The 15,229-nt window shown below is 37.1% G+C and overlaps 1 protein-coding gene across 1 annotated transcript in view; it reads left to right on the top strand.

The window, feature by feature from the left end:
* SYTL5 (synaptotagmin like 5) overlaps positions 1-15,229 on the top strand; it is a 256,002-nt gene that overhangs the window by 163,894 nt on the left and 76,879 nt on the right. The window contains 4 exon segments of the mRNA XM_043996939.1: positions 1,984-2,099; positions 4,831-4,851; positions 4,854-4,935; positions 8,609-8,732. Of these exon segments, the coding sequence (XP_043852874.1) occupies positions 1,984-2,099; positions 4,831-4,851; positions 4,854-4,935; positions 8,609-8,732 (343 nt within the window).

The raw sequence follows: 15,229 nt of genomic DNA, 5'->3' as shown, positions 1-15,229 counted from the left end.
TAGGTATCCATAACTTTTCACAGTTGCCAAATTTTTCATGACCCCCACATTCGATTACATGACTCCCATATGGGGTCGTAGACCCACAGTTTAAGAAGCTAGGATCTAATTTATATTGTAATTTTGCTTATTTTGTTAAACATTCCCCAGTTACATTTTAATATGCTTCTAGTTACTGGGAGTTTTGCATATTTGACACCTCTTGTGTACAGAAGCATTGGCCTGTGGCTTTTAAACTTAGTTTTGTGAACTAGGGTCTTTGGGTCTTAGTTTCCATAATTTTTAAATGGAGGAAATAATATTTGTACTAATTCAAATGATTATGGTAAGGTAAGTATTTATAAACTGCAAAGCATTTTATAAAAGTTAGCCATTTACCACGATATTTATAATAATTGAAGCATTTCTTGTCTTTTCAGATTTACAATATGCAACATTTACATCCTAATTCAATTCAACAAGCATTTGTTAAGTACCTACTATGTGCCATACACTGACTAGGCATTTGTGCAATTCAGAAGCAAACATGAAAACAGTCCCTACCTTCAAGGAGCTTAGGTAGTCATGGGGTGTATACAGATAAAGATTGTAAAAAATAAACAAAAATAATTCTAGGCAGAGAACAAACAACTGGTGAGGGGATTAGAGCAGCCCTCCTGTAGATGAGAGGTGAGAATGTATCTAGGGATTCCAAAAGGCATAGATGAGTGAGGGGAACATTCCAGGCATGGGCAGCCATCTCTGAAAAGGCCTAGAGATGGAAGATGTAGAATAAGAGGTAAATACTATAAAATTAGTATGGAAAAAAAGTTGGAGCATGATGGGAACAAATGAAGCACTTTCATACTTAAATATCTTAGGGGTAATAGGTCATCAAAGTTTTCTTGAACAGTAAAGTGACCCAGTATTTGGGGAATATTGATTTGGTAAGCTGTGGAGAGAATTGATTAGAAAGTAAAAAGACCAATTAGGAAACTATTGTGATCATCCAGAGGAGAAGTGATTAGGATATGATCCAGGACATTGGTTATAATAGTAGAAACAATGGGAAGGATAGGAAAGGTGTTACAGAGACAGGATCAATAAGTCTCAGCAACTGATGGGGGCTGAGTAAAAATAAAGATAAAAAATCTAGAATGGTTCTGAGGTTATATACCTCAATAACTGGAAGAAGGGTGGTACCCTTGATTGAAATAGGACAAAATTAGAAAGAGATGTGGTTTTAGGGGAAAAACACAATGAGTTCCATTTTTAATATGTCAAGTTTGAGATGCTTATGGGTCATTTAGATGGTAATATACAGCAAGTAGTTGGTGATACCAGATGGGAGTTCATGAGAAAGATGAGGTCTGGGGCATGCATTCCATGTACAGATAGAAGCACAGAAGCCTTAGAATTCATTTTTATGTTTGTTGGATTGAATCGAACCCCCATTTCCTTCTTACTCAGAATAATTACATTTACATTTGGTTGATGTCAGGTAATCAACAAACATTTATTATCTACCATGTGCTACAGGAGACCAATTTTCATTTTTTTAAAAAAGGAACAATCACTACTCTCAAGGAGCTTATATTCTATTGGATAATTACCAAAATACAAATTCTGGTTCCAGAAAGTGATTTTTTGGCATCTATGTATCCCTCATATTAGGCTTTGGCAGGCTCAGACTGTGTTTGTTAGTTGGCTACATATTTGATAATTAAGAGTCTAACCAGTCAAATGGAAGTATGTTTTGCATGACCTCACATGTATAATTGAAGTCAAATTACTTGCCTTCTCAAGGAGAGGAAAGTGGGAGAAGAGGAAGGGAGAAAACTTGGAATACAAAATTTCAATAAATAATTGTTTAGAAATTTTACATTTAATTCTGAAATAATTAATGAAATAAATAAAAATTTTAAAAAGAGTGCAGCCAAATTACTTCATCCCATCCCATTTCTTCCCCATACACACCTCTTTTCTTTTTTCCTCCTTGTATAGGCAGCTAAGGATTGTAACAGGTGAATGGTTTTTCGAAGAACGGGCAAAGCGCTTCAAACAAGCCAACATTCTGGGCACAGATGTTGTCAGACAATCCATTCTAAGAAGGAATCCAGGTAATTAAACATTTTGAATACTAATTTCAAGAAAACAATCCTAAAGTTAGTGGGCTTGTTAAATTCTCTATTCTACAGTTAATGAACACAGACTTGAATTTCTTTAATCACTTAGATCATCTTAAATCCTGAAAGCATGAAGTGTGCCCAGTATTTCCCCTCTTAAATCTTCATTTCATAGCAGGGAAGAAAGTATCAATATAATGACTGCCTTGTGTATTTCAATGTATCATATACTAAGATTTCAAAATAGGACATTTGTCATCTTCATGGTTTAATTTCTGAAATGTTTCTCTTGTCCTCAATATATTTTCTAATATTTGACTATAAAGGCTCCCCTCTTTGAGAAATGTCAAAATACAAAAACCTGAAACTTAGAAAACCTAGAATAGTGAATGATTATTACTAAGAAAGGATTCTTTGCCTTACAAAAATTTTTACCACCAAGTTTCTTTAGAAATAATTCTTTCTTTACTTTTAAATATTATTTAAAATGTAATTTGGTGGACCAAGAAAAAGGATTCAAACTTTTTTCTCCAAAGCATATTTCTAATATAAAAATATGAATATTTGTAGTAGAGGATGGGTCATTTCCCCCCTCTTAAATTTATCTACATGGTATTCATTCTTTTTATCACATAAGAATTGATTATCCTTGTAGGGATTATCTGCTCAGTGGTCTGAACAAATTCCAGTGAGCTTTCCTATGATAGGTCTTCCAATGAGTTGAGAGGAATTCAACATGGCATGAAAAAGGTACCAGAGTGGGGTAAAGATTAAATTCAGCAGCCAGTCATTATACCTTCTCCTCACAAAAGCTTTCCTGCCCACCAAAGTGGAGCCATAAGCCATCAGGCAAATGATGAGGATCCTTTCCAGGAAAACTGCTTTATGGATCCAAAAGCTGCATTCAAGGAATCCTAGGACCCCTGGGGAAGATATGGAGGGCAACAAAAGATCAAACTTATATGCTTCTATCTTTTAATAACTTCCCTACCCACTGAAAAGGAATGTATAGTAAAGAGGATGACCAGCACTCTACAGAGTAGTGGCAAGTGGTGTATCTCCTGGTTCATTTTCTTTTCTTTTTAACATTTTTTTAAATTAATTTAAGAAATACCATGTAAAGTTAAGATTTCCATATACATAGTAGAACAGAAGAAGATGATCCAAGAAATTGTTAATCTCTGTTATATATAGCTTGCTTTTTAAAAAGTATTTAACAGGGCATAGCTAGGTGACACAGTGGATAAAGCACCAGCCCTGGATTCAGGAGTACCTGAGTTCAAATCCAGCCTCAGACACTTGACACTTACTAGCTGTGTGACCCTGGGCAAGTCACTTAACCCTCATTGCCCTGCCAAAAACCAAAAACAAACAAAAAATATGTAACTGTAACTTTCAAAGCTGTCTTGCTTCTCTAAGCTTCCTTCTGCCCTTCCTTTTTTCTTTCTGTGCAATTAAAAATATGGCTCAATGACCCTCTTTTCTGTCTTTTGCTTTTCTTTCTTTTTTTAGTAATCTTATCTCCAGTCTTCCTTTTCCTCTCATCTCTTTCCCACTCCCAGTTGAAAAAAGAAAGAAAAAAGAAGACCCCTGTATCAATAAGCATCAGACAAGCAAAACAAAAATAGCACACTAAGCATGTGCCCAAATGTCTCTATCTTTTGTCTTTCTCGGCACCATGGGTAGCATGGCTCATTCTCAGTCCTCTGGAATCATGGTTGGTCTTTGCATTTATGGAAGTTTTTTAGACTCCAAAGCTGTTTTTCATTACTAATGCTGTTGTTATTGTATAAATTGTTCTCTTAGTCTATTCACTTCTCTCTGCATTAGTGTATTTTCCCAGATTTTTCTGAAAACCATCCCTTTTGTCATTTCTTATGGTGCAATAATATTTCTATTGTTTTAGTTCATTTTCCTAGGTAGTTAGAACTAACAAGTTACCCCAGAAACTCCTCTGTTTAGTCTCAGATCTGTATGGAGAGGATACAGTTTTTCTACTAATGCAGGTAGTGTCCATGTTTGTATTGCTGCAATCCCCTATTCCTTTTCCTATGGGCTGGTCCGATTTTAGCTGTCAAGAAAGATGAGAATCGTCCACATGATTCATTGCTGTGATTAGTAATCACTGTTACATAAACTGATCCAAATTGAAGTGTGCAGAACCAGAAGAACATTGTACACAGGTAACAGCAAAATTGTACAATAATCAATTGGGATTGACTTAAATATTCTCAGGAATACAATGATTCAAAACAATTCTAAAGGACTCACGATGAAAACATGCTATCCACCTCCAGAGAAAGAACTGATGGAGTCTGAATACAGCTTGAAGTATACTCTTTTTCACTTTATCTTTCCCATGGGGCTTTTTGTTGGTTTGTATTTTCTTTCACAACATGACTAATACGGAAATTTGTTTTTGCATGATGGCAATCATGCTTGCCTTCTCTAGGAGGGGACAGAAAAGGAGGGAGAAATTTGGTACTCAAAAAAATTGTTAAAAATTTATTTTAATGGCAATTGGGAAAATATTATTTTTAAAAAGCAATCATTGTCTGGCCTGGGGAAAAGAAAAAACATGAAAAATCTCCCTCAGGTAAAAAAACCAGTAGCAATTAAAATGTATTTCTTTGGCATAAAACTGACCTATGAGTAGACTAGGGACCTACTCTCATTCGTTATCATCCTGTATTTTCTAATTTGTTTCAAAACAAATGAAACGCAGAAGGACCGGCAAAACCAAGAGCAAAGCCCTCCAGGATACTAAGAAGCCAGATGCTTCAGCTTGTTCAGGGCAGAAGCCCTCAATGGATGGACCCAAGAAGAAGGGGTAAGAAGCAAGGCATGACCGTGTCTAAGTGAATTTTTCACCTTTTAGTGTAGCAGAGCACCAAGCATTGCGCTTGCAGTCTCTTTAAGAGTGTTCTCAACTAAATGTTTCATGTCAGACTAAAGATGCCAAGCACTGGGCAGTATTCTGCTTTCAGTCTGCTAGGAAATGAAGATGCACTTAGTTTTGTTACTAGGTAATACCTTAGACCAACACTGAAATTTCCAAAGTTAACATCTTTTTTTTTTTTTTTGGTAATTTTTTTTTGATGGGCAATGAGAGTTAAGTGACTTGCCCAGGGTTACATACCTAGTAAGTATCAAGTATCTGAGGCCGGATTTGAACTCAGATCCTCCTGAATCCAGGGCTAGTGCTTTATCCACTGCACCACCTAGCTGCTCCAGATGTTTCTCTTTCATTGTTTTTGTTTTGTATTCTTTCTTTCTTTCTTTCCTTCCTTCCTTCCTTCTTTCTTTCTTTCTTTCTTTTTTTTTTTTAAGCAGGGCAAGGAGGATTAAGTGACTTGCCCAGGGTCACACACCTAGTAAGTATCAAGTGTCTGAGGCCGGATTTGAATGCAGGTCCTCCTGAATCCAGGGCCAGTGCTTTATCCACCTTGCCACCTAGCTGTCCCTCAGAGGTAAACACCTTAACGTTGATCAGTTACTTGAAGCATTAATGAATTATTTATTCATCCTGAAGAAAAGATTTGATAGGAGGAAGAGGAGGAAAGCTATAAAGATGGTGACAGCCTATGAGAATTACTATTGAAAGTTACATGGCATTTAAAATCAAAAGGGATGTTCAGTGCTCTTTTCTTTATAAATATACAAATTTAAAATAAATAAAGCTGTGTTTTCCCAGCAACGTCCTAGAATTTGAGTGCTTAAAAAATATCTCTTTCATGACTACCCAATATTCTTGGAAAAGCTAAATATCACTTCCTTCAAAAGACTTCAATGAGTCCCATTGACAGAAGTACTCTTCCTTCTCATAGTAACTACATGACACTATACTATGCTTGGTTCCTCATATTGGGGGCAAATGGATAAAGCACTGGCCTGGTATTCAGGAGAACCTGAGTTCAAATTCAGTCTCAGACACTTGACACTTACTAGCTGTGTGACCTTAGGCAAGTCACTTAATCCTTATTGCTCTTCAAAAAAAAAGTATTCCTTGTATTGTAATTAACATTGTATGCTGTATAATAATTGTATACACAGTCTCCTTTATTATCTGCACCTAGATTCAGCTCAGTCAGCATTTCTGTCATTCCTAAGTGACCAAGTCAAGCCCCAGATGTGAAGCCCCCTCAAGCATTAGTGTTACTAGGATTGATTTGCAATACCAGGGCATTCTCCTAAATTCATATAAATTCCAATAATTGGGTATAATTCCCTAGAATTTTTGGTACTGAGCCAAAAGATATTATGAATAAGACTGAAAAATCAAATAAAACTCACATTGAATTTCTTTGACACAGACTATTTATTGTTATTAATAATAATATAATAATGCAGGAACAAATTGTACATGGATAGTTTCAGAGGAAATTAGTTTATACAAATAGTAAGTTTTATCCCAAATAGCATTTATAAATGGTACCTGGATCCCTTGACATTAACCCTAAAGGGGCACACAGACATACACACACATGAAGAGAAGGATTACATCACCATGGGCTCACCTGTCCCACAGCAAGGAAAGAAGAAAAGAGACCTGGGAGAATCAACCTGCTCAGCTGGCCATTAGGAAGTATTGCAGAAAGAAAACTCATTGTTTAAATTTTAAATAGGACTCAGGATAAGGCAACATTTTATACATTGTTACAAGACAAGGCAGGGAGAAACATCAGCTGGCACATAGAGAAGGCTGTGAGAGGTAAGAGAGCTCCTGTAGATATGCGTCATTTCCTGCAAGTACTTGGAATAAACAGAAAACAGTAGGACTGGTTTTATAACCAGTAACTCTGCTTTGGGGTGGGGGAAGCTTGATGTCTTTCAAGAGAAGGAATAGACGTTTTCTAATCTGTTACTTTGTGATTGGTTTAGGGAATCCAATTGTCCTTGTGCAAGAACTGGGGTAAAGGAAGACAAAACAAATGAAGACACTCATAATAATGATAACATGAGAATAATAGCTAGCATTTATATCCTGCCTTACTATGGTGCCAGTTATTGTGCTAAGTAGTTTGTAATTATTATCTCATTGCTCCTCACAAGCACCTGGGAGATAGGTGCTATTATTATCCTCATTTTATAGATGAGGGAAATTGGGGGCAAACAAAGGTTAGGTGACTTGCCCAGGTCACAGAGGCAGTGATCTCTGAGGCTGAACTTATCTTTCTAACTCAAGATCCAGGACTCTATTAACTGTACTACCCAGCTGCTATCAATACTCAATTTTTTTTTAAATTGTAGTGCTCCTTGCCTTTTACAACTTAAAAATAATTAACAGAGTTTATCCGGCATGATGCTCTGGATGTCAGACTGTCACATAAATGCATTACTCTAAGTGTCTCTTAGCCAAAGTCCCTGGCTACCAACTGGGGAAGAAGCAACCCTTGGAAGTTACTCTAGTAGTAAGTTAGCTATTCAATGGGGCCATTTCCCTAATTTCTCCTTATGGTCAGAGGACCCATACTCCAAGTCCACTTTTAGTTGAGATCTACCAGTCTAAGGGCAGATTTCAGTAAAAAGAAGCTCCCAAAGAAACTATAAATAACTATCATTCTGATTCAATTATATTGCATGGAAACCTGCCCCCTCCTTCTCATATTGTTTATTTAAACAATACAAGGCTTTGGGAAACTGGAGGTATCTAGATGGATAAAACATTTACTCTAATCTCAAACAGTTTACAGAGAAAACTGATTTATTATGACTACCCACTTCTAATCTCACTTCAAAACAGGTAGAAGAGTGAGTTACTGCTAATCATGGGTTTGCTATTGGTATTATAATGAGTTATGTATTGTTGTTGTTGTTGTTTGATGTAGCTCTTCATAGACCTCAAAACTAGAACTGGAACAAGAGTTTGGCATGGGTTGGTGGAGGAAGGTAATTCCCAGGGTACCAGGATTTAGAGGGTGTGAAATTTTAAGAGAAACATTCTTCAGCATCTAGAAAGCAATTGATTCTTAAGCAACCTATCAAGAACAATTAATTAAAATAGGAAGCCATAAGAACCAATTTTTCTTCTTACTCAACTGAACTGGTCTCAGTTGCTTCTTCTATTTTCATGCCATGAATTACAAAGTTGGATTTGAGGACCAGTGTGTTCTGGTGTTTACCTACATCAAAACTTCTAGTACCGACTCCTTATTCAAATATCTCACTCCAGCAATCTGATACGATGGGAATCCATCTGACAACCAAGACTGGGCTCTAGCCCACCTCCAAGATGGAAGACCACTGCCTCTTTTTCCTTACTCCTCAGTTGCTGCCCACAACTGCAAACTCCCAACTCCAAACTCCCAAACTCCGAGCAGCCCTCTCTTGTCCTTTGATAGAAGTCAGACTTTGTTAAAATGAGGGCTTTTCCCCCCTCAGAATTCTTACTCCAGTGCTACCAAAAAGTATGGAAAAATGTTCTCCTTAAAAGAATTTTGTGATTTTGTTTTAAAGGCTCTTTTCCTTATTTTATGTTTCTAATTTTACGAAATCAATTACAGATTTCTGCTTAGCAAATTCAGATCCGCAACCCGAGGGGAAATCATAACTCTGAAAACAGAGAGTGGAAGGAGCTACAGCCTTGGACCTGAACTCCTCTCATTTCATAACCCAGATCATCATCTGGTCTGACAGGTAAGGACATGCCACATTTAATGGTGATAGAAACAGCTAAAATTATCCTTTTCAGAACAAGAAGAACTGGAATAACTCAATTGTTTTATTCTCCTAGACTTTAACTAATTCCTAGGGTGCTAATAGGATTTGTACTAGTTGAAACTTAAAGGTTGTTTGTTTTTTTGATGAGAACAATAATAAGCAATATGTGATATGAAAACTTCTCTCAAGGACATACTTAAGTGGACTAGGAAAGCAAAGGGAATCTGGTAACTTCCTACCAGAAACCTTAGTAGCTATTGCCACCTAGGTATTAAACTCTCTTGTCTAAGTTGCTGAAAAGGTGCTGTCAGCATCCTCAATCTTTCAACAATTTCCATGTAAAAAGTCCCAGTTTGCCCTACTCTCATTATAGCTCTGGGTTTTATTCTCAATCAATCAGTAACATTTTCAAGCATCTACTACGTGCCATGCACTGTCCTAAGGCTGAGGACACAAAGACTCAAAAAGACAGCCCTGCCCTCAAGGAACTTACAATCTAACAGGGAAGATAATATACAAACATATATAAAATAAGTATATGCAATATATACAAATAAGGATAAATAGGAATAATTAACAAAGGGAAGGCACTGGAATTAAGAAGATTTGGGGAAGGCTTATAGTAAAAGATGAGATTTTAGTTGAGACTGATAGGAAATCAAAGATTGATCAGCAGTCAAAGATATGGAGAGAGGGGCATTCTAAGGATAGGGGACAGCCAGAGAAAATTCTCAGAGCAAGAAATGGAGTGTCTTATTCATGTGAACAGCCATGAAGCCAGTGTCATTGGATGAAAGAGTACTTATTGAGGAATAAGATAGAAGAAGACCAGAAAGGTTGGAAGGGGTAGGTTATAAAGGGCCTTAAAATCCAAACACAGAAATTTTGTATTTTTTCCCTATTCAATATGATTATAACAGCATGCTGGGCCAACAGCCTGGGAGAAAGCATTTTTGCAGCATAAAATCAGTGGTGTGCTTAAAGTTGGTGGGGGGGGGAGGGGTAGGGAGTAAACACCTTCTCATGTGATTTCTTGACTTTTTGTGGATAAAGTCCTCAAAAAGAAATCTATATAGCACATTATGGTTCATCAGTCTTGCAAACCAAAAAGTAGTTAGAAATAAGTCGTTAATTCTGCCAAAAAGAGTATTGACCTGCAGTCTACTTTCTTCCTCCCTCTGACTTTCTCTATTCTCTCCAATTCCACATCATTAAGTTGGGCATATTCTTCATATGGAGACTCCCTAGATTCCCTTAAAATGCAGATATCAAAAGTAAAGAGACAAGGGAGAGAGGCAGAGTGTATTGCCTAATATTAAGTGAAATGCTTCATTCTCTTAAGTCCTAGGCACATTGTCGAATGCCTATTTTCATGACTAGTGTGTGATGAAAAGCAGAGGCAACTGAACAAAGAATCTTCACTTGTTACTCCTTAGGGTGCTTGGGAAGAATCTTTTTGGCATAAAGGAGATAAATGGTCATTTGCTCCCCTGGAATTGGCAGCCTGAGTGGCAGATGATGGTAAAGGGTACTGTGCAATTGAGAGAGTCTAATTTTCCTGTAACTTCTGCAAATACAATTTTTTCTCTAACCTCTATTACCTAACATCAGGTAGCAAGTCTCCCCTGCCTTGAGCACCATCACTGCTTACTTTTTCATCAGTGATGTACTGTATTGTCTTTCTTCCTTCCTCAGGCCTACCTTTTCTTTTTCTTTTCTTAGAATTAGATAGTATGCCACATTATGCTTTGAAAATCAAAGTCATAGATGTCATTTCTCCCTGTAGGAGTGCTTTTCCAGACACAGTCCCCACAAGTAAGTATAAGAAATAACTGAGGCTGTGGAGGCAAAAAGATAGCAGAAAAATGGGATGATTTTCTCCAGAGTTCACAGAAGAGTTTTTATGACTGGAGAATTCAATGGCCTTTTAAACTTGTATTCACTGTAGACTTGAGAGGATGATGGGAGAAAATGAAGGAGGGAAGACAAGTATGAGAAGTATTTGAGGGGGCAGAGAAATATATAGAATAGAGTGGAAGGAGGGACTCAGTCATGAGATGGCTAGAGTTGAGTTGAATGGAAGTGAAAAAAGTAACAGGATATCTAGAATGTCTTTTATCCTTTCCATTTTTTCCTCTGTGAAACCTCTCAGGATGCAATATTCCTGCCTCCACCTCACTTCCTCCCAGATGCTATTCTAGAAATTTTTTTAAAAAGAAGGAAATTATCCATCAGTAGGCTTATGTTAAGTCAGAGTCATTTCATTGGAAGAGTCAGAGTTTATTTAGTCCAACATTATTTAGTCAATAACCATTTATTAAGTATTTATATACATAAACTATACTAAGCACCTGGGAGAAGTTACACAGCTTAGATAAAATATGGTTCCTGCCTCGTGGAACTTAATGTTTAATAAAGGGGGGAAAGCAACAACAGAGAGATAATTTTAAACAATAATAAGTATATTTAACACAAAGCTAAATGTATGAAGTTGAGTAGAAGTTTTGCAGAAGGGAGGGAGTTAATAAAGCCTTTGTGGCAATTTGAGTTGGGTTTTAAAGAATAAATATGAACTTAGACAAAGAGAGGGGAGGACATTGTAGATATAGCTTGAGAAAGGGGGTCATGGCAAAAAAATTTATTCTTGGGACAAAAAGTAATCTGGTTTCACTGTGTGAGGAGAGATAATATGGAATCAATCTGGGAAAATAGGGTGGTAGTCTATGGTGAAAGTTGTTGGATGTTGGGCAAAGGTGTTTGAATTTTCAAATGGGACTAGAACAGGAGGGATTTTACTCTTGAAGGTCTTTGGAGATTACTGGTCTAAATCCCTCCTCTGGCAAAAGGAATGTAACTTGGGATTGTGGAGCATAGCTTTAGAGGGACCTTCAAAGTTATCTAATCCAACCACCCCTTATTTTATAGATGAAAGTGGTTTGCCCAAAGTCACAATGATAGAGGTAGCATGGGATGGTTGAAAGAGCACTGGCTGTATAATCAGAACACTTGGGTTCAAATTATGCATCTGATACTCAATACATGAAAAAATTAAGGCCTAGAGAGGCCTGTAAGTAGAAGAGCCAGATTTTAAAACTTATCAATATGGTCTTATCCATATTCCATACACCATTACTACCTACGTGCTAGCCACTGAGGAATGTCGAACAGGGGACTGGCATGGCAGTTACATAAAAGAAAAATTATTCTGGTAATTGTATGAAGGATGGATTTGAAAGTGGGGAAAGTAAAAATGTTAAGGCCCATTAGGAAGCTATGCTAATAAATAGTATCAATCCATCACTAATTATTTATTATGATCCAACTATATTACTATGCATTTTGCTAAATATTGGGAAATGCAATTACACTGAATAAACAACCCATGCTTCCGAGGAGATCACAATGTAGGGTCTTTTCTACAATGGTAGAAGCAGAAATAAACAGGAGAGGACAAATGTGAGAGATGTGGGGACGGTGGAATAGACAAGACTTCATAACTGATGCAAAAAAGAGGTGAAAGAGAGAAAACTAGGAAGAACATCCCCCAAGGTTTTGAGCATGGAAGACGAGGTAAAATGGTGTACCACCCGATAAATTTTAGGGAAATCAGAGCAAGGAAGTAGGGATCAGATTTCCATGATTGAAAGTTTGGTTTTGGAAATGTTGAGTTTGAAGATTCATTGGGACATCCAGCTTGAGACAACCTATGGGCATCGAGATATGGATCTGAAGTTCAGAAAAAAAAGATCAGGGCTAGAAATACATATTTGAGATAAATCTCTATAGAGGTTGTTGACTCCACAGAAGCAAATGAGAAAGAAGTAGAAAGAGGGAAGAGAAGCGAACTAAGGCCAAAGTCTGGGGATCATTACCTACATTCTAGTATTCAAAAGAATATAAAGATCCGGTAAAGAAACAGAAAAGATTTTTAAACTTTTGCATGACCTAGTTGCCATGGCCTGAGAAATGCAGCCTTGGAATTTGTGTTTCTAGGTCTAAACCTGTACCCATGATGAGGTTCCTAAATCTCATTGAAAAGTACACGTGATCACAAAAAAGGGACGGACACTTGTAAAAAACTAGGACTGGAGCCTCTAAATGGTCCTGTGAATGAACCACTTTGAATACATTTCAGTGATCAAACTGTAAAAGGGAGCTGACACAATGTAAAAAGAAGGAGTGATAGAATACATTCTATTTTTTAAGTTTCCTTGCTCTTGTGAAAAAGTGGATTAGAATTGGGCTCTGTTGTTTGAAACTCAGCTTGCCTCAGCACTTGCTTAGCAGGAGTACAGGCCATATCCCCCAACCTGACAAACTGCATTCTTTCACACCACTGCTTCCATTATCCACTTGGCTGGGTTTGCTTCTCTTATTTTATCAGCTGCAGAGCACAAGGAACCTTCGGATTGGAGGATGAAAAGCACAAAATCCTGGTATTACCATTACTGGCTTCTTTTTCACAGAATATTCAGATGAGGTTATTAGTTTGGGAAAAAACTCTAAAGATATCTGAATATAATCAGAGAATTCTATGATAAGTGGAGTGAGAATATTTTTCAGTCCAGGAAGAAAAGATAAAGAATGTCATAGAAATTCTAGCACTGGAAAAGACTTCGGTAGTGTTTATATATTGATCTCACTTATTGTGTTGCTAAAATACACACAAAGATACATATATGTGTGTATGTATGTAATATATTATTAAAATAACTCACTTTATTGTATTTTACTTAATTATGCTTTGCAGATATTGTGGGGTTTTTTACAAATTGAAGGTTTGGAACAACCCTGTATCAGCCAGTCTCTTGGCACCATTTTTCCAACATCATATTTTCACATTATGTCTCTATGTGATATTTTGCTAATTCTCACAGTATTTCAATCTTCAGTAAGCCATGACCTTTTTGGTCTGTTCCCCAACTCATTCTGGTATTATATTTCTACTTCTTGACCAATACCCCCAATAATGCCCCAAGATATTGACTCTCAGATTAAAACTTCATCCGTTTACCAATTTAGGGCAAGGAGTAGGAATCAAACCTCAAATTTATTACATTTCAGTTACTGAGAAAATTGATTTTTTTAACAACTCTTAAAATCTGTAGAGTTAGAAGGTATTTTAGATATTTTCTAGTATGACCCCTTTAATTTTAAGAACCTGAGACCCAGGTAATACAACACACTGCACCAATAACAAAGTTGTGGTTTCTTACACGAGAGAGTTTAGTTATCTCCCACACTCTGTGGAGTGTCAGTGCTGGTGTTACAGCAGCAACTGATCCACGGATTTCCTTCTCCTATGAAAAGCACAAGGTGCAATGATCAGCTAAGGAGAAAATAATGGGGCTGAATTTCGATGGTAGAGAAACAAAGAGGAGGCACTCCCAAAGAGAGTGTGTGGCTGGTAGTTTTTTAACACATTGAAATGTTTAAGAACATTTAACTGTTTATGATAAATTTATGTAGGTATAATTATCCTAGTAAATAATAAAATAAGTTTATAATATACTGTATTTATGCATTTGTGAGTTACTATATATTTTTTTAGTTTTCTTTACATACATGAGTGGTCTGTGATTTTCTGCAATACAATGCAAATCTCCAAAAATTTCCATTTAATTATCCATGGCCAAAGCACAAATAACCTAAACTGTGAATGTGAAACCCACAAATGTCAAGGAACGACTGCATTTTGCTTGAGGACTAGCAAGGAGGCCAGTTTTACTAGATTGAAGAATACATGGGAGGGGGTATGGTAAGATGTAAGAAGCCTGAGAAGTTATGGAAGGCAGATAATGAAGGGCTTTGAATGCCCCAATAGAGAATATGCATTTAATCTTTGAAGTCTGGGAGCCACTGGAGTTTGTTTACTAGGGGAACACATGGCCAGACATGCACTTTTTAGGAAGATCAGTTTGACAGCTAAGAAGAGGATAGACTAGAGCGAAGAAAGAATTGCAGTAAGGAGACCAACCAGTAGACTATTGTGTCAGAGGAGAGGAGGGCATACCTGAGAGGTATCATAAAGATGAAATCATCAGGAGGACCTGAGTTCAAATCTGGCCTCAGACACTTGACACTAGCTGTGTGACCCTGGACAAGTCACACACACAAAAAAAGATAAAATCAGCAGGTCTTGGCAACACATTGGATATTGGGGGTGAGAGAGAATGAGGAGTTGATGCTACCTATGTAAACTATGAGCCTGGAAGACTGGAGGTATAGTAAGGACCCTAGATAGTAATAGGGAAGTTTGGAAGGGGAAAGGGTTGGGGGTGGGTGGGACAATGAGTTCAGTTTTAGACATATTGAGTAGACATCTTGTCTACAAGACATCTAGTTCAAGATGTCCAATGGGCAATTACAGATGAGAGACTGCAGAGCAGCAGAGAGCTTAGGGCTATATGAGTAAATTTGAGAATCATTAACATAGAGATGATAGTTGAGTCACAGGAGCTGAT

Source organism: Dromiciops gliroides, chromosome 3 (genome assembly GCF_019393635.1).
Source record: "Dromiciops gliroides isolate mDroGli1 chromosome 3, mDroGli1.pri, whole genome shotgun sequence".
In the NCBI taxonomy this organism is placed as follows: domain Eukaryota; kingdom Metazoa; phylum Chordata; class Mammalia; order Microbiotheria; family Microbiotheriidae; genus Dromiciops; species Dromiciops gliroides.
Note: the sequence above shows the minus strand (reverse complement) of the source record. Positions and strands in the feature narration are given on the sequence as shown.